Raw genomic sequence first — 26,833 nt, 5'->3', positions numbered from 1 at the left:
GCCTTCCACTTCTTGCTTTTCTTATTTTTGCCCGTGCCCTGTTGCTAGTATTGCTTGATCAAAATACAAGTCTATTTTTCCAAACCATACACCACCGCATCTAGATTCAGCAAAAGGCCTGACATCGATCTCAACAGCATAGACAATACTACGGTTGCTGAACTTCTAAGTAGACTGTAACTTAACTCCTTCAACTCAATATCAATCTCACATTGCACCATACACGACGTGGACCACGACATCACTACGTAGTCCTCTCCCCTGACAGGTTATGAGCTCCTGAAAGATCTACCTTTCTCATCATAGTCAGCTTCATCCTACATCGGCCCCTTCATCGGCCCCTCATCGACGCCGCCATCCTCACTATCGCCATCCTCGGCATCACTATCGTCTCCTCACTCTCGCCGGCAAATCTAACTTCGCATCGTGGCCTACCGCACTCAATTGCGCCCTCGATTAGTAGAATTATACTGGCCAAGGCAGTAGAACTGATAGTTAAAATTATATAGAAAGCCTATCCCCATGGATTTGGTAGCCAACAGACTTGACGTTGGAGGTAGTAATGTCGGATGGATAAGGTCTTATGCAAATGCTGAGTCATCACGTAACGTCACCGTCTGGGGTGATTCCAGAAAACGGCACAGCCAAGCTCACCCGAGCTCTCACCTTATCACCTCAACTTTCCTCAACAATCGCCCTACTCACCATGAGCTCCGACAACGCCTCGCCGCAGGCAGGACAGCCGGACAATTCCTCAAACGACTCCTCCCGAGCCCTCCCTGGCCATAACCCTGCGATCGCGAAATATAACAAGGTCAAGCTTCGACCAGAGTCAATTGTGAAGCCTGATCTTTTCACATTGTACTTTGGATTTCTCGGCACAACAACCTGGACAAAAAGTGTCGCGTACACAGTGAACGAGCGAGTGGAGAACCACTACGTGCTGACCGCACGACCCCCGACTCAAGATGAATTCGATGCAATTGTTGAGCACGGAACGAAACGCCTGTACCACGGACGGATGGGCTTACCAATCAGCTCATTCCTCGGAACAGCATTGCTCTACCGCCAAGCACGCAAGTCACCAATGTTCCCACGCGATCCCACGCCAGCCGCATTGTTCAGTACGCTGCGCACCATGTGGCTCGATCCTACCCTCCGAGCCAACTTGGGAAAAGCGGCATTCAGAATGACCTTCATCGTGACTCTCGGCGTCATGGCATCGAACGCTTATGCCGTTTCCAGAGATGCTATGCAGACCTTGACGGACCCGCGATTGAAATTGTTTATCGAGGACTTGCGCAAGGCGAACCCAGAGGACGTGCGGAAGCGCAAGATCCAGGCTGCTAATGAGCGTCGTCGCAGCATCCGCAGTGGTGAGCAGGATTTCGGATCCCGGATCATGGGATCGTCTAGTGGATATGCCGGCGGCGAGGAGTACCAACAGGAGCAGGCGTCTGATTCTTCTCCGCAACCAAATTCTTACTCTGAATACGTGAACTCAAATGATACCACGGGGAACTCTCAGTCTGCTTCGTATGAGTCGTCTACGTCGGGTTTGAATGCTGGTGCGGTATGGGCACGCGGTAGGAGTACTCAACCCGAGTCAAAATCGGCTTTGGACATCATGGATGAGGACGATGCTAGCCCCACAGCTGCGGAGTACCGGAATACCAACATTGATGGGTCTGGTAGTGCTTGGGACCGGATTAGACGACAGAATGCCGCAGCACGCCAGCCTCGACAGCAACCTGGCATGTCACAATCTTCACCGAACCATTACTCTTCATCTGCTGAGTTTGGTCAGACTGACCAAGAGAAGCATGCCTCGAGTCAGAAGACCGAGAGGGATATAGCACAGGCAGAGTTTGATCGCATGATTGAGGCGGAGAGGAACACTGGTAGTGAAGGATCACCTCGAAACCGAGGTTGGGGATCTTGAGCATCTCTCTGACCTTTTGTCTATTTATCTTCGCATGTACAATTATGTCATTTCCAGCCTTTGATCATCTATCTCCATATCAAGACATCTTCAACTAAGAAACAACTTATACCGTTATCATTAAGCCTTTGCAGGCATATATGTTTAGCTATGGTGACCCCTGACCAAGAGAGTATGAACCAATGGAAACGAGGTTTTTAAAGACATCGCTGTCTGCAATCTTGAAAAGGAAAATATCAGAATCAGAGACTAGGAAATTGTGCATTCAATCAACCATATGATTAAGGCTGATGACAGGATATGGTATTTGGAATATAACTTAGGGCATATAAGTCGGAAAACATCAAACAAGCAGAACGAGAGAGGGTATGAGCCCTTAAACAGGGGTAATATCAAATGGAAGCAAGCGATGGGCAGTAAAAAAACATGATGCGTGATGCGTTGAAATCCAGGACATTGCAATTTCATGATAAAAACAAGAACAATCAACAAAAGGGGCTCATGATGCAAAAAGAGGGGAGAGAAGAAGAATAAAATAAACCAGCAAAAGATATATAAAAAAAACGACACCTCGTTGTTGTTGTCAACCAGTTAAGCCCTAACATAACGGGGGGGCTTAAACATAGTTCGGGCCCGGGGCAACATAGCTCTGACTCGGTAGAATATAGTTCGAGTTCGACCCAGCAACATGCGGGTTCAGAGTCTCATAGGGAGCCATCTCCGCTTCATGAGCCTGCGCCCAAGGCTCGACACTGCGACTGCTGTTGCGCATACGAGTCAAGCTGCGCAGCTTGTTCGTCAAGCTCTCGTTTGAGCTACGGTTTCGGCGATGGTCAAAGGACATACGCTGACCACCCGACTGACGGGAATCCATCCCGTGGCCGCTTGAATTGAGAGCCGGGGCGGCAGTCATGGCGCGAGGGAGGAGACGGCCGAGGTCTTCGTTGTTGTCGATGGCGATATCGATTGTCGCGGAGGACTCGCGGGGCGAGACCGGCGTCGCGGAGAATGGGAATGGAAATGGGGGTGGTGGAGGTGGAGTGTTGAGATGCTGCAGTTCTGGGAGGATGGGTGGCGGTGGTGGAGGGGGAATTGTCTCGTACTGCGATGAGGGTTCGCTCTGCATTGCATTCTCGATTGTCTCTTCGATGCTCACTTGAACGTGGGGGGAGGTACTGGAGACGTAGCTGCCTGAACTGGTGCGGTTATGGCCCTTCGCGCGGCTGCGGCTACTGGACCGGCTCCGGGGGAGGGCTGGGTTAAACCGGGGATGCATGGGGAGGTCGTTGGGCATGGAAGGGGCGTTGTACTGTCCTTCTGGTACAGGGACAGACATCGATCGTCCGATTCTCTCGGCATCTCCTTGATACCGGGCATTGCTGAGGAACATACTGTTATCTGTGGGGATTATGGGCACAGAAGGAGGTCGCTCTTCGTCTTGTCCAGTTCCTCCGTACTTGGGATGTCGCATAGCCCGAGGAGTTGCCGGAAGCCCACTAGGCATTCCGGAACGTGAAGAATTTGAGTCGGAACTGCTGGGATAGTCGATAGACACTTTGTTTTGGGACATCTTGTTCCGCGATGGAGCCCGTTGGAAGTATGAACTTGTACCAGAGAAAGGCGGGGAAGCCTCAAGGGGACTTCTTGCGCTCTGCAGCTCGCCCGGGAAGGGGATGTTTGGTGCTGATGGGTTGCGAGCGAGTGATAATCTTCGTGCCTCCAATTCAGCAGCGGCAATCTCTCTTCGCTTCTTCTCCGCGAGGGTGACAAATGGTGTCCTTGGAGACACAACGTCTTGGAAATCATTAACGGTCGAGCTTGGTTGCCCATTAGAATACCCATTGGACGTGTCTTCTTGGCCAAAGACCTTGCTACTCAACTGCTCCGGTACGGATGCCTGCTGCGCCCACGGGTCTGATGTAGACCCTGTTTGAATCACAGAAAGACTCTGTGATGTTTTGTGTCTGGTCTCTGGGGAGCCGTCTCTTTTAGAAGTTGTTCCTTTCTCGACGCGGCGTCGACTGGCACTTCGGTGGCGAGATCGCAGTCTTTTTTGGTTACCCTCGACAAGTCTTAAAGGATTATCGATATCTTGAGATGGTTCCTCTGTAGGATATGCCATAGGAAGAGGCGATGATGGTGATCGAGCGCTGGATCCTTGTCGGTCATTGCTGCGGCCTCGGATTGAGGCGTCTCGTTTATCCATACCGACACGGCTTGCGGTGTGTCGGCTTGAAGAGCGCTGACGGTTCCGAGAACCTGGCCCTCTTACCTTGCTAGTACTTCTAGTGCGAGACTTCGACTTCCGTGTTTCAACTGGCTTTTCGGACTCTGCGGTGTGGTATCGTGCCAGCTCATCAGGAGACATAGGCACCGGCGAGGAAGGAGAGCGCTTGGCGGGCTGGATGTATCGACGCTCGCTCATACCGCGGGCATCTCGAGAGGTATCACGCGGTTGATTGACCCTTGAGCTCTGGCTGGCAGTGTCATCTGGGTTCCGTCTTCCACGGCCCGGGGTATGTGGACGGAACTTCCGCGCATGATAGTTCGCTTCATCCAGACTACTGATGTATTGATCAATGCTACGGCCACTGACACTTGGACTCCTAGCCGAAGCGTAGCTATTCGCTGTCGATGCAGTGCTTTTGGCGCTGGGAATCAAATCGGAGCGGTCCTGCGGGTTTCTTTCACTTTCCAATGTCTCGATTTGAAGGCCGTCTGGTTTCCGATCTCGGGACCCGTTACGATGATCATCATTTGTGAGAGCCTCAAATACACCGGCAGCTGGTGATGGAAGTCCCTTAATTGCGGCAAACTTGTCTGTCCCTTGGACAGCAGTCTGGGGACTGGGCTTGAGAGAGTCTAGACTGGGGTTGTATTTTGTGGCTGACAAAGTGAGCAGACCGTTATTGCTCTCCTTCTCATCTTGGCTCTGCTCGTGTCCGCTCATTTCATTTTCGGAGGTGGAGCTATACTCATTCTGGCTGTAAGAATTCGACCGTGAGAAGCTTGGAGGGTGCACATCCACTGGTGTCTCTCCTATCGATGGTAGACGACGCCGGTTAAAAGAAGGAGTGTTTGTTCGAGAAGTCATTGCGTGGCTCAGGCTTTGGATATTGTTCAGTTTATAAGAGCCAAATCCACCAGGGGACATTGCCGACTCAGGAACAGCAGATTCAGCAATCGGAGTGATTCCAGGTGCATTTGTTGGCGTGCGATCATCAGACTTTAAGCCAGGGAAGCGGAACCGTCCTGGCTGTGCGTCAAAGGAAGTAATGAGCTTCAGGGCTGGCGTTTTCAATGTAGGTTTCGAGTTGGATGTAGACCTTGGTCGGACAGGTGGTGGCATATTGGCTTGAGAGGGCTCGGGCGAAGCGAGAGGAGATTTGGCGCGAATCATTTCTGCAAAAGATGAAGTTTGTTGGGCAGATGGAGATGCCCACGGCTCTGATGGTTCCACTCCCGTGCACATGAAACAGCGAATGGCGAGTTGTTGCTGGGAGTGAGTAACGACATGTTCTCCCCATCGACGAACGAGATATGACTGGCGCTGCCAGTCTGACGGGAACAGGAGACATGTCATGAGGATAGCTTCCATAAAGTGGTTGCGAGAAACATAAACCTCGATGGCATCATTGCTGTCCCCGAGACCAAGCAAGATCGAGGCCGCGGAGTGTATGTCCCCGATCTCAAGTAGCTTCTGTACAAATGCTTGTCCGACCTTGTTTGCCTGCGCTTGGCCGCTCATCTGACTCAAAGCAAGAATCATCCAGTCGGAAGTTGTTGCCTGCCCAGAACTAATCATCGAGGCCATTTCATCTGTGTTGGTCTCACCAAGCCATTGCGTTAATAGAATAGCGCTTTGACTACCCACAGCATGGCGGCTCACTAAGAATTGTCAAAAGATGCCTCCACGATAGAAGAAATGGGGTGATACATACACTCATCTGTAATAAGATCTTGGATGTCTCCATCCCAGCCAAAAACCACGCTCAACATCTGCAGACGAAGATCATCCGCAGTTAGATCCGTCTCATCGATAGGCGGCGGCTGTTTGTAAGGTACATCGATCAAGCGAGCCCGGGTGAATGGGAATAGATCCACAATGTTCTTGTCAGCAGGGCTGAGATGAACTTCATTCCGCAATCGTGATGCCGCTCTCGAACTTCTCACGGATGACATTGAGACCGAAGATGGATACGCAAATGAAGCAGAAGCCTGCGGTGTATCATGGCCACCCGACGTCATCGAAAATGTCGTAGCACTTTGACCAGAGCGACTTGGCGGGGAGAAAGGCCTCATATTATACTTCCCAGAGGATGCCTTTGAGCTCACCGATTCCGTCCGACTGCGCGATGAAGCAGGGCTCGTCAGATCCGCCCTCTGTCTGAGACTCTCCATGCCGTTTGCGTCAAATGGCGTTCGTCTGGCCGGGCCTGGTGGTTCTCGGATATCAGGAGCGTCTTGCAAGCGTCGTGGGGACATTGTTTGTGATCGACTACCTTCCGCGGTGCCAGGCCGGGGGATTGGAAGATGTTGCACATTTTTAACCATTGCCGGGTTTTCCAAATCATACTGCTGGACTGAGTGCTTGGGGCCGATGGTGAATAGCGTCGCAGTAGGACCATAGTTTGCGATGCCTCGCACACCGTCGATGGTGGGGATTGGATCGTAGGTAACATGTTTCGTTCGAACATCCCAAGACCATGTTTCTCTATGATCAAATGTCAGTAAAATTCTAGTTATCCTCCCGAAGGATTGCGCACCCTTCCAAATATTGCACCAGTCTTCCATTCTTCGACCAGCCCATCCATTTAGGATCGGATGAGTTTGAGTCAGATCGTTTCAATACCCTAATCACTCGAGGCGACTCTTTCCCTGGTGGTTTTGCCACGCTCCAAACTCGTAGATCACCATTCGATGACTGGGTTGCCAGCATGTCTGACTTCTGTTTCGATGAGGATGCATGCCAAGCTAAGGAGATAATTGGCGATGGTCCACGCGAAGTAGTCAAAGTGTGAAGAATGGTGAATTGAGGGAGTAAATTCGCGATCAATATAGACCCATTTTGATATCTGGAACTCATTAGCTTCCAAGTGTTCTATTCTAATCATGTTCATGGCACATACCCAATTGCATAAGTACGACAATCGGTGGCTGGCGCAAGAGCTGTGATTGGGTCGAAGATGGTGCGCGCAGAGATGTGCTCTGAAGTGGGAGGTTCGAATAGGATCACCTCACCCTTGCCATTTCCTGTATTCAAATCAGTAACTCGAATCCAAATTCATAAAATAATATAATGCTCTTACCAAATGCAACATTGCCATTACGCATCCACGAAGCTATTCGCAGATGATCGAAGGAAGCAAAGCGGGCAATCTCCGTTCCGGTGAAGATATCCCAGACAATCGCCGTTTGCCCTACATCGTAACTGACAACCAATCTCCCCGCACCCCGCTCGCTGACATTATCAACGGATATAAAGTCAATGTTTTCCTGGTGACTCTGAAAACGTCGTTCGATGGCCAATGTATCATGATGCAAACATAGGATTGTTGAGCCCTGGGCGTAGAGGAACAAGGACGCCGTCGAAGCGCAGGCCTCAAAGCGAGGTTGGACAGCTGGCGGTGCAGGTGCCATTGCTTTGACGGTCCTCAAGGGTCGTAATTCTGTCCCCAAGCTCCTATTCCATGTCAACTCAACCATTCTATTTGCCCAGATGCATATGAGACAATTTGCGGGGAAATTGGTTTACTAGAAACGGATATGTCCAAGACAAAAGTCCCAGATGATATATCTCCAGGGCAAGAGGGAAGATAAAAAAAAAAAAAAAGAGTTTAAACAAGATTGGGCCACTGACCTCTGTTTAAGCCAGGTAGATTTCTAATCGGCCACCCTGAGTACCGGTCAAGGTGAAAGACGAGAATTTCCAGGATATCTCAAAGCACATTTGGGTGAGAGAATTAGCGCCTGACAATGTGACTGAAATATAGTACCTAAGTAAGCGCGAAGATCTGGACCCTATAAATGAAAAGGGCGAGATGCAAGATATGTAAGAGATATGCGAGAGAGGAAAAAAAGGGAGGATGCAAGCCGTTGGAATAAGGGAGGGGAAAAAGAATTAAGAAAAAGATATTCAAATGTGACACTGGAAGCAACTAGGAAATTGAAACTCGCTTGCACGTTCATCACATAGAAAGCGTGACGGAGGGGGCTTAAGTTTTGTGACAGGATATGTAAGACTGGGGGTTCTTCTATATGACGATAATATACATATTAAGCAGGAAGTACTCGAGAAAATAGGAGACATTACGGAGTTAAAAAATGAAGACAAACATTTCCCAAAAAGAGGGGAGCATCGATAAGTCGATCCAAATGAAAATACGGGAACTACTAAAGTAATGGTTGGCGCTCGGAGGGATTGCTGGGCGCTTTCATTTCCTAATTGGACCATACAAATGTCCTGTTACTCGAGTTACAGAGAAACCGGAGCATAGCCCGGGATTAAAAGCACCATATTCAACACATTATTAGCGGAGACGGTGAGATCGAGCCTTCTTGGTGGCTGGGTTATCCTGTGGGACTTGCACCAACGAGCATGCAGAATCCGAGTAAAGGGAAAAAGTTAACCCAAGGTTAGGTCAATGCAGACAAAGTTCCCGAATCACTTGAAGAAGAGAAGTCCCTGGTCCTAGTACTATCTTTAGTGTCCTGCACGTCGATCACTCGGAGGTAAACTGTCTACTAACTACGCCGTAGTACTCCGTAGTACTCCGTAGTACTCCGTAGTACTCCGTAGTACTCCGTAGTACTTCGTTACTTTATATTGAAAGTATATAACCCTAACTCCAACTGAACTCAACTTGATATCTTCTCAACTGCAAGGAACTGCCTAATTTTCAAATGATAACTGATATATAAAATGAACTAATAGAAAATAATAATAAAATCACGATAATGTGATCCGAGACAGCAAAATGTGATTGGGATCCGTGCTGTTGTTCTCAAGCTGCAGCTTCGTCACTTCACCCAGCCAATCACCGCCTACCACTGCTGATCCCTCGGCGCCTACACAACCACCCCTCAGCCAATACCTGCACTCATCCAGCCATTCAATGACAGTCTGAAATCAACTAGAGAATGGTCTAAGTTGGCTCTATTGACCTATAGCAGCCTTCTTCTTGGCTTGAGTTCGGAGAAATGACCGTTCAGAGGTTTCATTCCTTGAACTAGTGTTTCCGATATCTATCACTGACGATCTCGCTTTCTTTTTTTTTTTGCTTTCTTCCACGAGGCTTATATTGAAGTGCGGAGTACTGCAAAGTGGTTCTGCATTTTTGTTCCTGTGATGTGACAGAAATGCAAAGGTATGCAGTCATCCCTGCACAAAAAAGGCACCGTCCAACATCCTGGAGCTTGGGCCCCTGTGATAGTATCGGGGGCACCGGCAGAGTTTTCAATCGAGCTTGGGCAATGAGAAAGGACTATCAAGTCGTACTGGATGTACTAGATCAATTCTGATGCTTGAAATAATACAAGTCACAACAGAAGCCTTACTATACATACTCCCGTACATATTCAATGCGGGCCAAGGCAAGATGCAAAAAGAGGCACACCTACTGTTGGAATTGAGAGACTATATTATACGTGCTCTATATAACTAACAATCCAGGAATACTACCTACAACATAGGCTACCTAATGTTGGATGCCATGCCCTATCTTCCCCGTATGTTGTAGACAATGCCGTATCCCGTTATCATCTGATCGCGGGGGTCTTATCGCCTTCCAAGGTTCCCCGGACCCTCTTGACTCATCCAATCTCCCCAGGACAATGAGAGAGCCAATCTATGAATCGTTCCCTATAAACACATTGTTAATCCCTCGTGACAGCTACTCCCAACTCCCAACATGTCCAAAGACACAATCGTAGTGATCGGGTCAGTCCAACACTCCCACATATAATACCCTCGAACCAATCAGCCCCCAAAAGAGAGAGAAAAAAAAAAAAAAAAAAAAGGCCATCACAAGACACAACAATCAGCTGACAACCTCAACCAGAGCGGGTGTCATTGGCCTTTCCACCGCACTATGCATCCAACAACACCTCACTCCAACCCAATCCATCCTCCTCGTAGCCCGCGACTTCCCCTCAGAAACTTCCCTCAACTACGCCTCGCCATGGGCAGGAGCCCACTACCGTCCGGTGCCAGGCTCCTCGCCACAGGCTCTTAAGGAGGCGGACCAAGCGCAGCGCACATATGAGTTGCTGAAGCGGACTGCGGCCGCTGAGCCTGGCGCGGGAATCCAGTTCCTCGAGGGCGTTGAGTACCTCGAGGCTCCACCGCCTGAGTACCTGGATCAACAGAGTGTGCGCAATGTCTACTCGCACATGGATGGGTTCCAGATTCTGGGGAAAGAGGGGGTTCCGGCTGGCGTGGTGTGGGGTGTAAAGTACGGGACGTATGTGATTAACTCACCTGTTTACTGTGCGCATTTGCTGCGCAAGTTCGTCCTCAAGGGGGGCGACACCAGGCAGTATACGCTTGCCAATTTGAAGGAGGCGTTTAGTATGGCGGGGAATGTGAAGACCGTGGTGAACTGCTCGGGAAGTGGGTTTGAGGACCCGAAGTCGTTTATTATCAGAGGTATGTGTGTTTACGATAGGAGTGATGGTGATGGTGGTGGTGGTGGTGATGGTTGTGTTCGAGATACGCTTGAACGTATACGTTCTGAATATGTGGGTTGACATGTCATCTAGGTCAAACGTGTCTCGTACGTAACCCCGTCTCGAAGACCATTACTCGACAGAATACAGATGGCTCGTGGTCCTTCTGTATCCCACGGCCCCTCGAAGGCGGGACCATCATCGGAGGCACGAAAGAGCCGAATAACTGGGACCCGAACCCATCGCTGGAAACCAGGCAGCGCCTCCTAGCTAACGCAACGAAGTGGTTCCCTTTTACGCCCGAAAGCGACGGCCAGTTCGATGTGATTCGCGATATTGTCGGTAGGCGGCCAGCTCGAGAGGGCGGTTTGCGCATCGAGGCGGAGAAGCTCGCTGATGATATGTATATCGTTCATGGGTATGGTGCTGGTGGTCGCGGGTTTGAGCTGTCTCGTGGTGTTGCCGAAGACATCGTAGCCGTGATGCTCAAGAAGAGGCTGTTGCAGGCTAAAGCCTCGCTGTAAAACTATTTGTTGGCATTCACCGAGCGCATGCATTGTTTATAGAGAGCATGTTGTACATATTTCTTGAGTTGATAGATCTTACTATGTTGTATGCCGTGCAATCTGATACATAGAAAAATGAAGGCATCAGGTTCATTTGAACGAACGAACTTTTTGCTACCAACAAAATAACGAGGTGCTATCATAAAGGTATATCGGCCGTTGATTCTTCCGTCACATGGGACACCCAAGGCCCATAAAGCCTTTGTGCCCCCGTGGCTAGTCAGCCTTGACCTTTTCCTCTACGCATGACATTTTTAGTACACACGTATAGAGGTTGGAAAGAAAAGGCGACCAACCGAGCCCTGAATGATGAGCGAGGTTGCATACAAAGCGAGCAGATTTGGCAAGCGATTGCAGCGATCACTCGACATCGAAATCCAACCCCACAGCAACACGAAACAAACTTCAAGATTGCCTGTGGCTGGGGGAGAAGGATCCTCAAGGGCCCACGAATCTAGTATCGTGAGTACGTGGAGGGACTCAACCCACAGCTTCAGGTGTGACAGTTTCGGGTATACTAGTGGGTATGCTTGTTGGCAGAGTTCCACCACCGAGCTTGAGCAGACGTTCCTCTTCCTTCTGTTCACGCAGTCTCTCAGTCTCTCGTCGCATGACTGACAAGTTCCAGGTTCCATCCTCGTCCTCGCCCTCCTCGGCCTCACTATCCTCCTCAGCCCAGTTTCCGCTCTCGAACAGTGTACGACCAGTAGCCTCCTTAGCCTGCTGTGCTTGGAACTCGGCGGCCTTCTTGTCCATACGCTCCTTCTTCCACTTGGCGAAGGTCTCCTCGTTGACGGGCGTGAGCGTGCCAGTCAGCTTGTGACGCTCGGAATCGAGCCAGTCCTCTAGAGTGAGAGTGTTCAAAGGCGACTTGTCCTTGAGGGCCTTCTCGGCGGCTCTTTGCTCCCTGGTCTTTAGGATGAATCTACCCCCGCTGTTAGTATCGCATACGAGGCACACATAAATGGCAAAAAGACATACCCTGGTGGCAAGCTGTGCTTGTACATGCACTTGTTTCCTCCATTTGGACAAGTCCAGAACCAACCGTATTTCTGGTTCTCCACTGCTTCGATGAAGAATTTGCACACCTTGTCGGTGGTTGTGCGTGGGTTGCCGTGTTTGCTCATAACGACACTTCGTAGTTTCTCCTCGTCCCAGTCGTCCATGGTATCCTTCTGTTTCTTCTCTTCTTCGTCGAGCTTCTCATCACGGGTGTCGGTGTACAAATCCTTCTTGGCTGCTTTGCGCTCGACATTGGGGTCGTGTGAGAATTTGCATTTCCGGCCCTTCTCGCAGTGGCCCTGCTTGAAGAAAAGACAGAGGACAGTCTTCGGGTCAACACCGAAGGCGACCTTTTGGACCTGCACGGGCTTGAACAACTCAAGGTTCTCTCTCTTGGCCCGCTCAGCGGCCGCCTTCTCGGCCTCACGCTTCTCTTTTTCGGCGGCCTTCTTCTTCTCGTCTAGGTTCTTGTTGCTTGCGGCTTGTGCTTGCAGCTGTTGGATCTGCTTCTTGGCGGCACCACCTTTTTTCTATATTGAACGTTAGGACAATGTTGGGGGGTATATCGCGAGCGGGCTCGCTTTTGAAAAAAAGACTTCAAAAGGAGGGTATGACGTACATTTTTCATACCAAAGGACTTATCATCAACGGTGGCCTTCTTCTTCTTAGGCTGATCGACCTTCTTGGGAGGCATGGCGACGGTTGGGCGGACGTGACGTCGCGGATTCGGGGAAGAGTAAAAATGTGAAAATGCGCCTGTGCAGGGTGCGCCTCAATTTGGTGATAATGAGATAAATTAAAGACGCTGATGAAACCCGAAAGAATGACAGGGAGATCTGGGAGAGGATGATATCGAGTGGGCAAGAATGCCAGAGTTGGTTGTAGAGTGAAATGTTCTCGAAAACGAGGGGTGTGAGAGGAGTGTGACGGTAATTTTTGGTTAACCAATGACGGTGCGGGTCTTTTTTTTTTTTACTCCAGCGTCCACGGGGTCTACAGTACGAGGCGAAATATAAAAAAAAAGTAGGCTGAGATGAGATTTATATGTTATATAAATATCTTTATGAAGATTCAATGTTTTTTAACTAGTAAATCACTGATTTCTCGGGATTTTTCTCACTGTACAATATCGAGTTTTGAGCATGTGCTCTTCATATTGACCTGCGTCATATGTCCACTAATATTTTGCCCTCGACAACCCACAATAGGGCCCTCGCTATGTAAATTATCAGTACGCCACGAAACAACAATGGAAGGTATATATATTGAAACAGTTATATCTAAATAGTTTTACTGTTTGAAGACTTTTCTTCATATTTATAGGACTTTCACTTGCTATCAAATACCTATAAAAAAGAAAGATAAAAAGTTACCCACTTACAGTGTACAGAGTAAAGACACCTAACTATTGTAGGGAGAAATATCCTAAAAAAATGACCGAAATACAGAGGCCACTTAATATGATATATCAAGAAAAACTAAAACTAACACCTCACATCCACATAGCTAGAAAGAAGCGAACCGTTGAGGTGTTTCCAAAACTACTCCATCTACGATATACAATTGTACCGTATGAAAACATCTGGGGCTGTAATGACCACCCATCACGCTTCATCAATCATTGGGATGTTTTCAATGAAATAGAACTACTATGTATAAAAGTTGGCCTTGGTTCAAGGCTGCCTGGTCAAAATATCCTTGCAGTCAATGGACGGCGAAAAACCCGAGCAAATCCATATTCCAAAGCATCATCCCGTAGGCGTCTTAAGCGCCCTCATTTTTCGTTTCTGGTCGTCATAGATTTCGCAGAAAGCAGGCATCTCACATTCAAGGAATCTCCTGGATCTTGGTGGGCTTCTGGCCGTCGGCCTCTTCGAGCTCAGGAAGGTCCTCCTGCAGAGTTGTGTTAGTAGATAATCACAGACCACCGATAGGCGAGCAAAACTTACATCGTCCTCCTCGGCACCTTCACCGCCGGGCATACCACCCATACCAGGCATACCACCCATACCGCCAGCCAGAGCACTGAGGTCGGGCATGCCACCCATGCCACCCATGCCGGGCATACCGCCAAGCTTGGAGAAGTCGATGTTGCCTAGGCCACCGGCACCGGGACCAGCATTGGGGTCACCACCACCCTCACCACCGAGACCGCCGAAGTTGTTGGCATAGTCATCCTCACCAGCCTCATCCTGCTCATCCTCATCGACCCACTGCATCCGATTAGTCAACATCCATCACAAATTAGAACGATCGCACAAGCTTACCTTGTCAAAGTTGGTCTTCAAGAAGTGCATCTTCTGCTTGCTCTCGAGAAGGCGGGGCCAGAACTCCTCCTTAAGCTCCTTCTTTCGGAGAACGAGCTCGACGTCGCGGTCGGTGTGGTTGACTTTGGAGTTCTCGGGGTCGATCTCGGCAAAGAGGTCCAGGGAGACGTTGTATGTTACGCCCTTCCTGGAGGTGCCCTTGAAAGAGACATTCTTCTCGGTGATGCTGAGGGTAGCATCGGCCTTCGGAACCTCGGCAGCCTTGATGTTCACGTAAAGGTAGTTGCGCTCAGGGTCCGAGTCGGATGAACGCTGAGCCCATGTAACTGAAAAGAAACAGCATGTTAGCCCCTTGATCCCGTTTAGAAATGAAATTGTAGAATTGGCATAGTGGATGTTTCAAATGTCTCAACATGGTCTTAAACATTGAATATAACGTCATAGTAAATTCCATGCAAAATGTGCAGTCCCGCGTTCGAGAGCGGGGAAGCAGTAGAGCAGTCACGACGTACCTTCGGGAGTCAAAGTCTGAGACATATTGAATTAGGGATGGAAAGATAACTGAAAGAATTGAAGGAAGAGAGGGAGATAGAAATCGTGGTCAAGAAGAGGAGAAGAAGTGTAGGAGAAGCTCATTCACGACCTACCTAAAGTGCTATGTTGTAGAAACTGGTAGAAGCGTGCCTCAGGCATTAATTATGTGGGACATCGTATTACGTCAGAGCTGACTCAGTTTCCGCTCTCGGTTGAGACCTGAGCGTGGCACTTTAAAGTACTGTCAGGCTTGAATATTGACAGTCACTGATGTATTGATCTGAAGACCGAGCCGAAGACCTAGCGATTCTGGTCTTCGACAAGTATCCTACCATACAGTACCCCGAAGGTTCAAACCTACCCCAACGAATTAGCCTTGCCCCGCCTATCTCTAAGACGATGCACCGGGTATGAGCCTTTCACTCTAGGACTTAAATCATTTATTGAACACCCCCGACGCCTTTGATTTGCCTACCTGTCTTTTTTTTAAACCGCCACTTTCCATCCCCATTATCGCTAGATTGTATTCATGGAGAGTCTCAAGGCGGTATTCTTTGGGCCTGACCCACAAGCCCAGGTAGGCAGTTGGTGTGGCTCGTTAATGCCTGGAAATATGACACTGATAAAGAATAATCTGTCAGATGAGAAAATGCAATGCTTTAATACGCACGAATACACGGCAACTCGACCGCGACCTAGCCCGGCTAAAAGCCAGTGACAGTCTGACTCGCCAGCACATCGTCAATGCCTCTAAACGGGCCCAGCGAAATCCATCCCAGGCCAAGCAGGCTAACAATGACACCAAAGTCTTTGCAAGGGAGCTGGTGCGCATTCGGAAACAGACTACAAGATTGAATACCAGCCGGGCTCAACTACAGAGTGTGGGAATGCAGGTCAATGAAGCCTTCTCGGCGCGCAAAATCCAGGGCAGTCTTCAAAAGTCAACTGGGATCATGAAGGACGTGAACACCTTGGTCCGACTGCCACAATTATCTGCGACCATGCACCAACTGTCTTCAGAACTAGTCAGGGCAGGCATTATCGAAGAGATGGTTGATGATGCTACTATGGACCCTTCCGTCTTTGAAGATGAGGAAGACGAAGCAGAATCAGAGATTGAGAAGATCTTGCAGGAAGTTTTGCAAGGAAAACTCGCCCAGGCACAGCCAGTTACGGCACCACCTGTGACCAAAATTTCAGAGCCGGAATCTCCACAAGCCGAGGAGGAATTCGAAGACCAAGAAGCCACCCTCGCGCAAATGCGCGGTCGGTTGGAAGCTCTCAAGAGCTAGTACATACATATTGCAAACCCAGAGCGTTACTCTTGTTTATTGTTATTGAGTCGTCTGCTCCACGACTCTCGCGTTTGGAGTTGGGTGCTTGTTTTTCCATAGTCTATTCTCTTAAGGCTGGGCCTGCACATAATGGATTTCTGCTTGTTTTGAAATTATACAGACTTGCTATGCAGTCTCAATTCGAACTCACATACAATGGGACAATAATTTAAAATAGACAAAAAGAGGCAAACAAAGATGAGATCAATAGGTATATGGGCATGCATGGGGCTCAATAGCATTCGTCCAATCAAATTGGTTGATGTTGTTTGCATTGAGCGCCGCCAAAACGGGTTTAGCGCATAACCAGGCTACGACTTGCCCCCTCTCCTCACTCTCTCGTATCCTTCCTCCCTTCAAGAGTCATCCTTTTCAACAAATACCTGCTTCATCCCGTTTCAAGTATCCACTGTGATCTCAACTTCTTCTTTCAAACGCGACTTAAATCCTAGGCCGCATATCATCCACGACCCGTTCATCCAGTGACACCTGCCGAACCTGCAAATCGCCAGCTTTGCTACCTGTCGCAGTCATGTCTGCCAACCTTGATAAGTCCCTTGATGATCTCGTCGGCAGCCGTCGCCAGACCGCTCGCCACACTGCTCGTCGCCGTGGTGGTTCCCGCCGCGCTGCGACTAAGCCATCCACCGTCGGAGGTGTGAAGAAGTCAACTAAGGCTGCTCCCAAATCTGCTCACCCAGCCCCTATCGCCCAGACTGGTTCTAGCAAGATTCTTGTCAGCGGATTGGTAAGTTCTTGCTCTTATGATATATCTACTTGTCCATGCGCTAATATCCTCAGCCTTCCGATGTGTCCGAGGCCAATGTCAAGGTATGTTGATCTAAAGGCTCTCATATTGGCTTCCATCGCCATCTCTTTTCTCGAGAAGCTCGCGGCGCAAACGATTTCGACCGACCTTCCGACCTCTCTCTACCTCCTCCCACATCGATGGATATTCCTCGATGCACGGCGCACACAGTTTGCTCCTTCTACATGTCTCTGCAAAATATACACATTGCTGGCGCTCTGCGAGACTAGAAGTCAAACTGTGTTGTAGTACGGTGAAAAGATGTACATTGCTCGTGTTGATTTCCACATGGGAATCCACCCGCCTTGTTCTCTGAGTACTATGCCGAGGATGATTGATGAAAACTCATCATCCGGACCTCTCTTCAATCCTGCGCATTTCCTTCATGTCATTCTATTTTGGGATCCATATGGGCATCAGCGAGCGCATCAGTGGAACAGTGGTCAACAGGTTCAGAGGGCAGACTGAATCCTATCTATTCGAGACACTTGTCTCAAGTCTCTCCGTGAAGAGTCTTGCTGCTATGGGGTGATTACCTATTTCAGTGACTTGGAGAAGTTGGAATGGCCCTACTTTGTTGGGATGACACATCTATGGGCAAATGGATTCCAGTTGACAGCCTCTGCCTTGATGGCGGTGGCGGTGACGTGAAAGAATGCTTTTGTTTAAGAACTTGTTGTGATCGCTTGATGGATTTGTGGTTGGAGTGAAGACTCCATACTACTATGTATGTTTGTTGGTTTTGTGTTCCATTTTGGGGAGCAAATTGCAACCTCTCGGATGGGGTTACAATTATGGAGCTATATGTTCCATGTTCCTTCCAATGCTAGGATGGGACAGACGATATATTGATGCTGTGTGCTCGCTGATGCTCTCTCCTTTTGGCTGTCGTTTGCGCCGCCACCTTACTTCCGACACTCGAGAACCGCGCTCTCACTGAAATTGTCTGCCGAAAATACTGATCGTCTATGTTTGCGATATAGGAATACTTCAACAAGTCTGCTGGCCCCGTCAAACGAGTCATGCTCACCTACAACCAAAATGGTACTAGCCGTGGCATCGCCTCTATCCAGTTCGTCAGGGCAGACACCGCTGCCAAGGCCACCAAGGAGCTCAACGGACTCCTTGTCGATGGTCGCCCCATGAAGGTAAATCCTCTTGCTTTGGCCAACCAAAATTGCAGCCCTTACTGACCTATATTATAGATCGAAGTTGTTTATGATGCGTCCCGCGCTCCCGCTATCCCTGCTCCCAAGCCTCTCACTGAGCGCATTGCGTAAGTTGACGTCCATGCTAGCTGTCCGCATTCATATGCTTATTCATTCACAGTCAGAAGGCTCGGCCCAAGTCCGCCACCAAGGCCAAGGAAGATAAGACGACCCCTGCTGAGAAGGGAAGCCGCCGCGGAAAGGGCTCTGCTCGCCCTCGTGGCCGCAACGCCGGCCGTGGAAAGCCCAAAACTATTGAGGAGCTTGATGCCGAGATGGTTGACTACTTCAGCACCGATGCCCCCCTACTGAAGGCACTGCTCCCGTCAGCGGCACTGTCCCCCAGGCGAGCGCCAACCAGGATATCGGCATGGCCGATGAGATCTCCTAAACGGTTACACGGCTGCTTTCACTTTCCTCCATCGCGGCTCCTGCATGATACAAGTTCCGCAAATATTCTCGGGAGTTCTTTACGGTTGATGCGCGGGTCATATCTCCTTCTGTGCTCCTTTGGGTCTGCTTCTTTTTTTCACTGGCTGTGTTTATCTACCTCATTTTTATGTTTTTCTTTTGCTAGTACCAGCAGGCTTAATTTTTTCATGTCTTTCGCAGAAGCCGGTGGAGGAAAGCATGTATCTACACTCACAATGGGACATTACAAATGACAATCGATTTTTCGAACAATCTTGGGAATTTCTTCAAAGTCTCAAAGCCTCGGACTCCCTGCTAAAAAGTCGATGCTAAACCAAACGCCGAATCCCACCCTTATATCCATCAAAACAAGAAAATGCAATCCCATCAAAGATCTACACAAATCCCCCACTCCTAAAACACACCAGCTCTGGTCATGACATCATGAAACTGCTCCAAAGTAACACCGGCACTCAACCCAGCACCCCCATTCCCTTCGAGGATCATATCCTTGAGTATGTTATCACCCACGCTATCTTCCTTCAAGTCGCGCGCAATGCGCCGCAGATGGGACAGTGTAATGGGGCCATCCGTGCCGCGCGTGAATAGCTGGTACGCATCGTCCACCTCGGCAGCCATAGCGTCATCATCGCGAGAGCGTAACTTGGCAGCTGCTATTGAGACGAAGGGGCTGTAGGGCACGTATCCGCTTAGAGTTGGATCGAGTGCAGAGAGGATTTCTGCGAGTTCGGTTGAGTCGGTGGGTGGGAGGCCGAGGGCGCTGTTGAAGGGAGAGTTGTTAGAATTTCGTAGTTATATATTGATAGTAAGCAATTGAGGAAGGGGGTGGGGGGTTGTTGTAAATTGCTGGGGTACAGAGGTAGGGAAGCCTACACCAGTGCCTTGCGCACATCTTCGCGGGGAATGACTCCCTCCTTCTCGTCTGGGAAGTCTGTATTCTTGTCGGAGAATAGGTGGAAGACTTCTTTTATTTCGTTTTCTTCTTCGGCTGTGATATTGTTCTCCTTGGCGAGCTTGGATGCGCGTCCGCGCTTTGGCGCTGCTGGTGCGGAGGAGCTAGCTGCGCCTCCGCGCTTTTTGGGAGGCTGTGAGGGAGTTAGATTTGGGTTGTGATGTTGATTATATATAGGATTTCTTACCATGTGAGTAGTATCACTGACAGGACTTGCAGCTTTGCAAGGGTGTTGGCATGGACAAAATTGAGGATTTGGCCCCGGGGGTGACGAAGGTGGGGAGAGCCGCGATTGGAAAACGATCTACGGAGTTTGGATGTAGCACCTCAGCTTCACGGCTTTTGCACGGCTTTCGTACGGCTTTCGTACACACAATTATGCGTATAAATGACCATTCAAAACATGTGAAAATGGATGGTTCATTTTGTGTCTGACTCCTGATATACTATGTACATATCTTCTCTGAATTTGGACGTTCACAGATACTAACCTGTGAGGTAGGAAATAGCGAGAAATGAGATCGCGTCAATGAACAAAGCCACATTCCATTTTGATGAAGTAGAAATATCAAATGTCAAATATCACGTCCATACAAAATGTTATCGAACACGATCGAACGTGATAGCACCTTGGCCAGGCAGACTGCCGGTGCTGACGTTATCGGATTGGAGCCTGCGTAGATCGCACTTTAAGGGCTCTTTATCTCGACTTTCTCTTCAAAAGGTTACTCTCTTCTACATCGGACACCTTTTTCATCATGGATGTCTCACTCTATGTATACGACCTTTCAAAGGTAGGGGTTTCTGTTCTACGCGTGATAAATATCAACTAATTTGGAATATAGGGTCTGGCCCGAATGGTATGTTCGAACGCGCCATTGAAAGCGATCAGTCTCTAATTTGCACAGTACTCCCTTGCTCTGACAGGGACACAAATGGATGCCATCTATCATACATCTATTGTCCTCAACGGGATTGAATATTACTTCGGCCAGGGTATCCAGACCGCTGCCCCAGGGAGTACCCATCATGGACAGCCCATGGAGGTCGTGAAGTTGGGCACCACTGAGCTTCCAAATGATGTTATTGAAGAATACCTAGGCTCATTGGCAACCATTTATACACCCGAGGTTTGTTCATGAATAACCTCAGCAACGGAGCTATGGCTAATCAGCTCTAGTCATACGACTTGTTTCTTCACAACTGCAACAACTTTACTCAAGACCTTTCAATGTTCCTTGTCGGTAAAAGCATCCCTGAGCACATTATCAATCTACCTCGCACTTTCCTCGAAACTCCATTTGGGCAAATGATGAAACCTCAAATTGAGATGGCTCTCAAGGGCGTCACTCAAGGCACCGGGACAGGTCCTGCCCCTGGGCCTAGTGTTCAACCAACCACAGCAAGGGCTGTCCCTCCCGCACCTCAGGCAGTGACTCATCCAGGAGCAGGCACAGTCCGCATGGTGAGCAACCTCAGTCAGCTACAAAGTGAGCTGTCTGGTGCTTCCCATTCCTGCGCCGTTATTTTCTTCACTTCGTCAACGTGCCCGCCCTGCAAGGCTGTCTACCCAACGTATGACCAACTTGCAGCGGAAGCAGGTGAGCGAGGTACTCTCATCAAAGTCGACATTGGCATAGCTCGCGATGTTGGCATGAAGTATAGCGTGCGCTCGACTCCTACCTTTATGACATTTTTAAAGGGCCAAAAGATGGATCAATGGAGCGGTGCAACACCGGCCAAGCTAGTGGGAAATGTTCGTATGTTGTTAGAGATGGCACACCCGGCCCACCCCCATCGTCAACTACGACTTCCTAGTCTTCAGCGAGAGATTACGACTTTCGTCATGTATAAGAAGGTCCCCCCACTCGAGAAGCTCCTCCAAAAGCTTCCTGACACATTTAAGGATGGCCAAGGTGTCGCGCAGGTCATTGAATTTGTGAAGCTGCGTCATTCAACCACCGGACCTGTCGCCGATATCAGGGTCCCTGATTTGCATACATTTGCCACAACATTGACCTCCACATACTCAACGCTTCCCAGTGGCAGTCATTTTGCCGTGGTTGATCTCGTTCGTCTTCTTCTGCTTGACCCACGTGCAAGTGGCTATTTCGCCGAAGAAGCCCAACACGCAACCCTCCTAACCCTCCTTGCACCGCTATCTCAAGACGATCTATCCTCATGTCCATACAATCTCCGCATTGTGGCCCTCCAACTATCCTGCAATCTCTTCAGCACTCCTTTATACCCAGAGCAACTCACCTCCTCCTCATCTCCACTCCGCGAGACCTGCCTCCGTCTCGCTACGAACTCCCTCCTAGACTCACAAACCAGCCTCCGCGTTGTCGCGGCCTCTTTTGCATACAATCTTGCCTCATTCAATCATAACGCCCGTTTCGATGGAAAGCCTGATCCTCTGTCTGAGGAAGACCAGGTCGAATTGACCGCGTCGTTGCTTGAGGCTGTTTCGCGCGAGGACGAGAGCGTGGAATCCTTGCATGGGTTGTTGTTCGCCCTTGGTCTTCTTGTTTACGAAGCTCCGATGGATGGGTCTCTAATCGATCTTTGTCGCGCAATGGGTGTGGCGGAGACGATTTCTGGAAAGATGAAGATTGAGGCCGTACAGAAGGAGCCTCTGCTTAAAGAGATAGGAGGAGAACTGTTTAGCAAGGGGCTGTAATTATTGAATTTCTCCATAGTCTCCAATCGGAATATACGTGCACTCGAATTCCTCGAAAGCTTAGCCATAATGTACTGAACCATATCTTTGATTGTCCTTCCTCACTATGGGCTATCCAATTAACAAAGATGTTCCTTCTGCTGCAAATGCAGCATGACCGGCGAGTTTGATAGTGAAGACCTTCTTCCTGTCCTCATCTAAGAGCACATCCACAATTAAATGGCTATCAGAAGAGTGAGCGCATACCACCTTCGTATTATCCTAGACTTTCATACCATGTGGTGCCTTTTGTCCCGACATGATGGCGATTATTTGACAAACAAGAGCTTGCAAGAATAATTTACATTGTTGTATATCCAGGTTTTAGTAGAGAGCTTGAGGTTGCCAAGCATGAGGGTTGATATCGGCTATCGTCGGTTCCATCGGTATATGCGAAGGACCAACGTGATGCGGGGAGCAACAGTCCGACTCCGACACATATTGATCCTTGTCGTTGACAGGGCGTAAACAACCATCTCAAATTTTAAAAGCACAACCTTAAAATCTTCCCGGATATGTTCATCCGGCCCTTTCATTGGCGACATATCGGCATTATCCCGAGACCCATCTCGGCTACTCTCGGTATCAGTCATCACACACTGGCCAGATTTGGTCTTGGGAGATATCTACGGCGGGGAAATCAGTTGAAGATCTTCAAACCAAATAACACATCCTCTGTCTCCCCTCATCCATGATCATGGCCGCAGAGAACATCACCCACCACATCGTCGCCATTGAGGCTGTTCATTGTCCAATCCCCGAATTCAATTTACCAGGGCCGCATACTCGCGCAGTTCATCGATGGACCGATCCCGTTGATCTGCCCAGCCGCGTTAAAGATGCCACAATCATCGTGACAACAACGACACGCCTGACGGCAGAGACCCTCAGCGCGGAAGTCACCCCAAAACTCCGCCTCATAGCGATCATGGCGACAGGCACAGACTGCGTCGATGTAGCAGCTGCGTCCACACGAGGAATCACCGTGTGCAACTGTCCTGGCTCTAATATTGACAGTGTCAGCGAGCATGCTATTGGACTTTACTTTGCCACTCGACGGAAGTTCATCGAGCTTCATAATGCCACAGTTGCAGTTCCTACGGACTTGTCACTTGATACTGAGTGGAAGACCAATGGCTCATTGCTCAGTCGGGTTCGTGCACCTGATGGAAAAGCCCCGATGTTGTGTAGTGATGAGACTGTGTGTATTGTTGGATACGGATCGCTAGGCAAACGTATCGAGGCCCTGGCAAAGGGTCTCGGGATGAATGTGATTATTGCTGAGCGTAAGGGTGTCTCTCCTCGAGCGGGTCGGGTTCTGTTCGAAGACGGTTTGAAAAAGTCGACTGTAGTTGTTTTGTGCTTGCCACGAAGCGCTGAGACGCTCAACATGATCTCTACTGCGGAGTTACAGGTTATGTCCCCACATGCTGTGTTGGTTAATGTTGCAAGAGGTGGCATTGTCGACGAACAAGCCCTGGTTGAAGCTCTCAAACGTGGGGCGATTTCAGGCGCAGCTACAGATGTTTACACCACAGAACCTGCTGGGAGAGACGATTCCCCATTGTTAAGTTCAGAAGCAGCGGGTTTGAACTTGGTGTTGACACCTCATCTTGCTTGGTATTCTGAAAGAACGTTGCAAAACCTACAAGCTGCGTTGAAGAACACGATTGAGAAGTGGTGTGTTGGTGAGATTATCAACCAGGTGCGATGATAGTCAGGAGATTTTGGTCATTTGTAAATACATTTGGGAAATCTATTATTATAGACTGCCCTATAAAGAACTTTGAGACGTTGGGGAAAGAATACACAGGCCACTTAGAATTATATCAACAGCAACATTTATTCCTGGGGCATTCAATGTCTCTTTGATTTAGCAGTTGTGGGCGAATGTTATAACGTTCCTTACCAGCGTGCCTGGACTACTACTGTACATGGGCTTTAACCTTCAAATGTTGTCACCGAGGATGCGGTTATCGATGCAACAACCACACACGTGGACTGGATTGATACCGCAGAAACAAATGAGGCTATCTCTACTCGTGGGAAAGACAATATTCACTCTGTTACAGCGGCCTCTCTTAGTAGCTAGTGAGATTCTGCTTCTGTTCAGGATGGTCGATAGTTATTTTTCATCCCTAGTATCAACTAAGCATGAGCAGGGGCCCTGGAGTATACTGGCCAACCCAGCTCATACAGCTAGACATATTATAAATCTTAGATTTGAAGCCTGTAACGAAAGGTACACTCTATAACACAAAATGAAATTTTGGTAGCTGTATAATCTCTTCATAAATATAATTGAAGCCATATTTATAGCTTCTCTTCCTCCTCTAGATATATAAGAATTCTGCCAGTCTCACCGGACGACTGAGTATGCTGTATGGTGTCGTGGTCACCAGAATGGCACTTGGTATCATCGTAGGTGTTGGTCAACGTCAATGTTGCTCCGCTGTGGGTATGTGTTGGGCCTTTCGGAGTCCGGGAGGACTGATCATCACAATGTTTAGCTGGCTCATTGACTATAGAACGAAGAAGGACCAAGAAAGTTGTCGAATGTAATAGAACTATCTAGTTAGGTATAGCAACTTGGCGAACAAAGAACAAACAACAAAATTAACATGTGACAAAGCAAAAGCATGTGGTAGTGACCTTTCGAAGGTTCTAGATGGCCCTAGGGCTGATGTCGGGGCTAATCAACGGGCTGGGCCGCACCCGCACCCCCGGGGTACCGCCCTTATAATGCCGAAAGGACCCACCGCCTCCAAGGTATATAACCAGGCTCGACCCCCCCCCCGACCTCTTCTTCTTTTTTTTTTTTCTTCAGCTTCTCTTTGCCATCTGGCTTAGATCAAGTGTAGTACACGGTTCTTATCAGTTTAATCGCTGATAGCCCTACCTTGTAGGGCGCCGATTAATCTAATTTTTCGAAATCGTGACTTGGCTCTATGCTTGCATAAGCCTTGTCGCACAGTGTCACTGGGCTTACACTGACCCCGGTTGACGCGAACTTATTTTTTCATCAAATATTCGGCTTGCCCGGGTAATTGGAGAAGAAATTTTAGTTGATCCCTCTTGTTGATGTGCTATCTGTTGAACAATCTCCCATGCATGCATGCATGTTGTTTGCTGCAGACTGAGCCTTCTTTTGTTTGTTATTTGTTGTTTGCTACAATGAGCAATGCTCAGATAGTTTTTACAGGGTATATAAACCCCTACATGATTAGTTTTAGCAAAAAGGAATTCTTATCTACTACCATTGGATAGATCTGATACCTTGGGAAACAGCCCCTACAGATGTCGACAGACTTCCCATCTCTGCCCTGGCCTTATCGACTGACTGATGAACTTTTCGGAAAGTATACAGTTATCCACTGCTCAAATCTCCTCAGTAACATTGAGAGCAAGGTTTATGCATCCCATAGGCACGCTGATCCACGCCGCATCCGCATCCGCATCCGCGGCCGATTCACTATAGTTGTAACCACCGTTGAAGGCCATGATCTGTCCAACAGTGGTACCGAACTTCTCTGCAAGATCCTTATACACACCGTAGGTGAAGTGGAACGGTGTAACATGGCAGACACTAGAAACACACTGGGGAATCTTGAGGAAAGTGTTGGCGGGAAGCTCCTCATGGATAGACGAAACAGCCATCTTGCCATTCTCGTAAACCGACTTGACCGTCATTTTCAGCTTGTACAAAGCGATTTCCTCAATGGTGTCACCTGCAATGGTTTTGTAGTCATGCGGACCACCTTTGAGACAAGTAGCCGTGGCATTTTGCTTGACCAACAGACAGGTTATGCTGTCCGGGTTGCGACCTGGGGAGGAATGCGGGGAGTGAAATTGGCAAACATGTGCTCGGCATCGATCATCCGGTTGTAACGGGCGATGTCACAGGGGCCACAGTCGAACTTCTTGGCAACGGTGAAGATAGTGTCTTCGGAAGTGGTGGTATAGGTAGTGGTGGTAGTATTGAGCGAAGACTCATCACATGTAGCCCGGTTTGCATGAGAAACGGCAGCAGCAGTGGCTGCGAGACCGGAAAGAGCGTATTTCATATAGTCCTTTACTTTAATTAAATAAGGGATTTTAATAATGTGACGTTCTGGTAGGTGTTCTGAACACCTTAATAATATATACATAGGAACTGGGTGCCTGGGTGCCTAGGTGCCTGGGTGGCTGGTTTTGGTTAAATATCAAAACCAGGATAGTGGTAAACGCAGAAACCTGTGTGGTCTAGTTGGGATGTCGACCATGAGTCACACCTACGAACGTTTGTGTTCACACACCAAGGGTTCGAACCATTATTACCAAAGAATTTATCTATACTTGAAAGGAGTGGAGAGCTCGAATGAGAAATAACAGGCAGTGAATCTCTGTTTTATATGCCTGTTAT

At 48.8% G+C, this 26,833-nt stretch overlaps 11 protein-coding genes across 11 annotated transcripts; 6 read left to right on the top strand and 5 right to left on the bottom strand.

Moving 5' to 3' along the window:
• Positions 1-589: 589 nt before the first annotated feature.
• On the top strand, positions 590-1,942 carry N7516_003448 (putative endo-1,3(4)-beta-glucanase; the record flags this gene model as incomplete). The annotated part of the gene is made up of 1 exon (XM_057216168.1): positions 590-1,942. One exon carries the CDS (start codon positions 590-592, stop codon positions 1,940-1,942), a length of 1,353 nt encoding a protein of 450 aa, XP_057078051.1.
• Positions 1,943-2,558: 616 nt separating this feature from the next.
• N7516_003447 (WD40 repeat domain-containing protein) lies at positions 2,559-7,825 on the bottom strand (the record flags this gene model as incomplete). The annotated part of the gene is made up of 6 exons (XM_057216167.1): positions 2,559-5,830; positions 5,884-6,656; positions 6,709-7,017; positions 7,072-7,195; positions 7,252-7,649; positions 7,803-7,825. Coding segments are annotated over 6 exons (4,899 nt in total), but the record flags the coding sequence as incomplete, so codon positions are not given.
• A 2,027-nt stretch (positions 7,826-9,852) lies between these two features.
• On the top strand, positions 9,853-11,133 carry N7516_003446 (FAD-dependent oxidoreductase; the record flags this gene model as incomplete). Its single annotated transcript, XM_057216166.1, has 3 exons — positions 9,853-9,881; positions 10,003-10,589; positions 10,703-11,133. 3 exons carry the CDS (start codon positions 9,853-9,855, stop codon positions 11,131-11,133), a joined length of 1,047 nt encoding a protein of 348 aa, XP_057078049.1.
• A 420-nt stretch (positions 11,134-11,553) lies between these two features.
• Positions 11,554-12,972, bottom strand: N7516_003445 (translation machinery-associated protein TMA46). The gene is made up of 3 exons (XM_057216165.1): positions 12,797-12,972; positions 12,157-12,707; positions 11,554-12,100 (listed from the first exon to the last, which is right to left on the bottom strand). Exons 1-3 carry the CDS (start codon positions 12,869-12,871, stop codon positions 11,656-11,658), a joined length of 1,071 nt encoding a protein of 356 aa, XP_057078048.1. The 5' UTR covers positions 12,872-12,972; the 3' UTR covers positions 11,554-11,655.
• Positions 12,973-14,004: 1,032 nt separating this feature from the next.
• Positions 14,005-15,055, bottom strand: wos2 (Hsp90 cochaperone SBA1; the record flags this gene model as incomplete). Its single annotated transcript, XM_057216164.1, has 4 exons — positions 14,957-15,055; positions 14,445-14,770; positions 14,127-14,390; positions 14,005-14,070 (listed from the first exon to the last, which is right to left on the bottom strand). The coding sequence occupies exons 1-4, from the start codon at positions 14,979-14,981 to the stop codon at positions 14,005-14,007; spliced, it is 681 nt and encodes a 226-aa protein (XP_057078047.1). The 5' UTR covers positions 14,982-15,055.
• Positions 15,056-15,492: 437 nt separating this feature from the next.
• On the top strand, positions 15,493-16,273 carry N7516_003443 (ESCRT-III subunit protein VPS24). The gene is made up of 2 exons (XM_057216163.1): positions 15,493-15,555; positions 15,620-16,273. The coding sequence occupies exons 1-2, from the start codon at positions 15,508-15,510 to the stop codon at positions 16,268-16,270; spliced, it is 699 nt and encodes a 232-aa protein (XP_057078046.1). The 5' UTR covers positions 15,493-15,507; the 3' UTR covers positions 16,271-16,273.
• Positions 16,274-16,844: 571 nt separating this feature from the next.
• Positions 16,845-18,719, top strand: N7516_003442 (putative RNA annealing protein Yra1; the record flags this gene model as incomplete). Its single annotated transcript, XM_057216162.1, has 6 exons — positions 16,845-17,060; positions 17,114-17,143; positions 18,104-18,268; positions 18,326-18,396; positions 18,450-18,606; positions 18,675-18,719. The coding sequence occupies 6 exons, from the start codon at positions 16,845-16,847 to the stop codon at positions 18,717-18,719; spliced, it is 684 nt and encodes a 227-aa protein (XP_057078045.1).
• A 434-nt stretch (positions 18,720-19,153) lies between these two features.
• On the bottom strand, positions 19,154-19,902 carry N7516_003441 (EF-hand superfamily Ca2+-modulated protein; the record flags this gene model as incomplete). The annotated part of the gene is made up of 3 exons (XM_057216161.1): positions 19,154-19,520; positions 19,634-19,845; positions 19,900-19,902. 3 exons carry the CDS (start codon positions 19,900-19,902, stop codon positions 19,154-19,156), a joined length of 582 nt encoding a protein of 193 aa, XP_057078044.1.
• A 568-nt stretch (positions 19,903-20,470) lies between these two features.
• Positions 20,471-22,392, top strand: N7516_003440 (bifunctional C97 family peptidase/thioredoxin family protein; the record flags this gene model as incomplete). Its single annotated transcript, XM_057216160.1, has 4 exons — positions 20,471-20,506; positions 20,558-20,572; positions 20,621-20,842; positions 20,893-22,392. 4 exons carry the CDS (start codon positions 20,471-20,473, stop codon positions 22,390-22,392), a joined length of 1,773 nt encoding a protein of 590 aa, XP_057078043.1.
• A 730-nt stretch (positions 22,393-23,122) lies between these two features.
• On the top strand, positions 23,123-24,145 carry N7516_003439 (D-isomer specific 2-hydroxyacid dehydrogenase family protein; the record flags this gene model as incomplete). Its single annotated transcript, XM_057216159.1, has 1 exon — positions 23,123-24,145. The coding sequence occupies one exon, from the start codon at positions 23,123-23,125 to the stop codon at positions 24,143-24,145; it is 1,023 nt and encodes a 340-aa protein (XP_057078042.1).
• A 1,664-nt stretch (positions 24,146-25,809) lies between these two features.
• N7516_003438 (uncharacterized protein) lies at positions 25,810-26,495 on the bottom strand (the record flags this gene model as incomplete). Its single annotated transcript, XM_057216158.1, has 2 exons — positions 25,810-26,217; positions 26,256-26,495. The coding sequence occupies 2 exons, from the start codon at positions 26,493-26,495 to the stop codon at positions 25,810-25,812; spliced, it is 648 nt and encodes a 215-aa protein (XP_057078041.1).
• Positions 26,496-26,833: the final 338 nt, after the last annotated feature.

Source organism: Penicillium verrucosum (assembly GCF_028828655.1).
Source record: "Penicillium verrucosum strain IBT 35672 chromosome Unknown utg000001l_segment0_segment0, whole genome shotgun sequence".
NCBI classification, from domain to species: domain Eukaryota; kingdom Fungi; phylum Ascomycota; class Eurotiomycetes; order Eurotiales; family Aspergillaceae; genus Penicillium; species Penicillium verrucosum.
Note: the sequence above shows the minus strand (reverse complement) of the source record. Positions and strands in the feature narration are given on the sequence as shown.

Bases quoted from the DNA above. Each gene is read 5' to 3' on its own strand.
- N7516_003445 (XM_057216165.1), bottom strand. From the start codon at position 12,871: ATGCCTCCCAAGAAGGTCGATCAGCCTAAGAAGAAGAAGGCCACCGTT. The intron at 12,708-12,796 runs GTACGTCATACC...CGTTCAATATAG, and splicing joins AGTCCTTTGGTATGAAAAAT to AAAAAAGGTGGTGCCGCCAA. The intron at 12,101-12,156 runs GTATGTCTTTTT...CAGCGGGGGTAG, and splicing joins AAGCACAGCTTGCCACCAGG to ATTCATCCTAAAGACCAGGG.
- N7516_003443 (XM_057216163.1), top strand. From the start codon at position 15,508: ATGGAGAGTCTCAAGGCGGTATTCTTTGGGCCTGACCCACAAGCCCAG. The intron at 15,556-15,619 runs GTAGGCAGTTGG...ATAATCTGTCAG, and splicing joins GGCCTGACCCACAAGCCCAG to ATGAGAAAATGCAATGCTTT.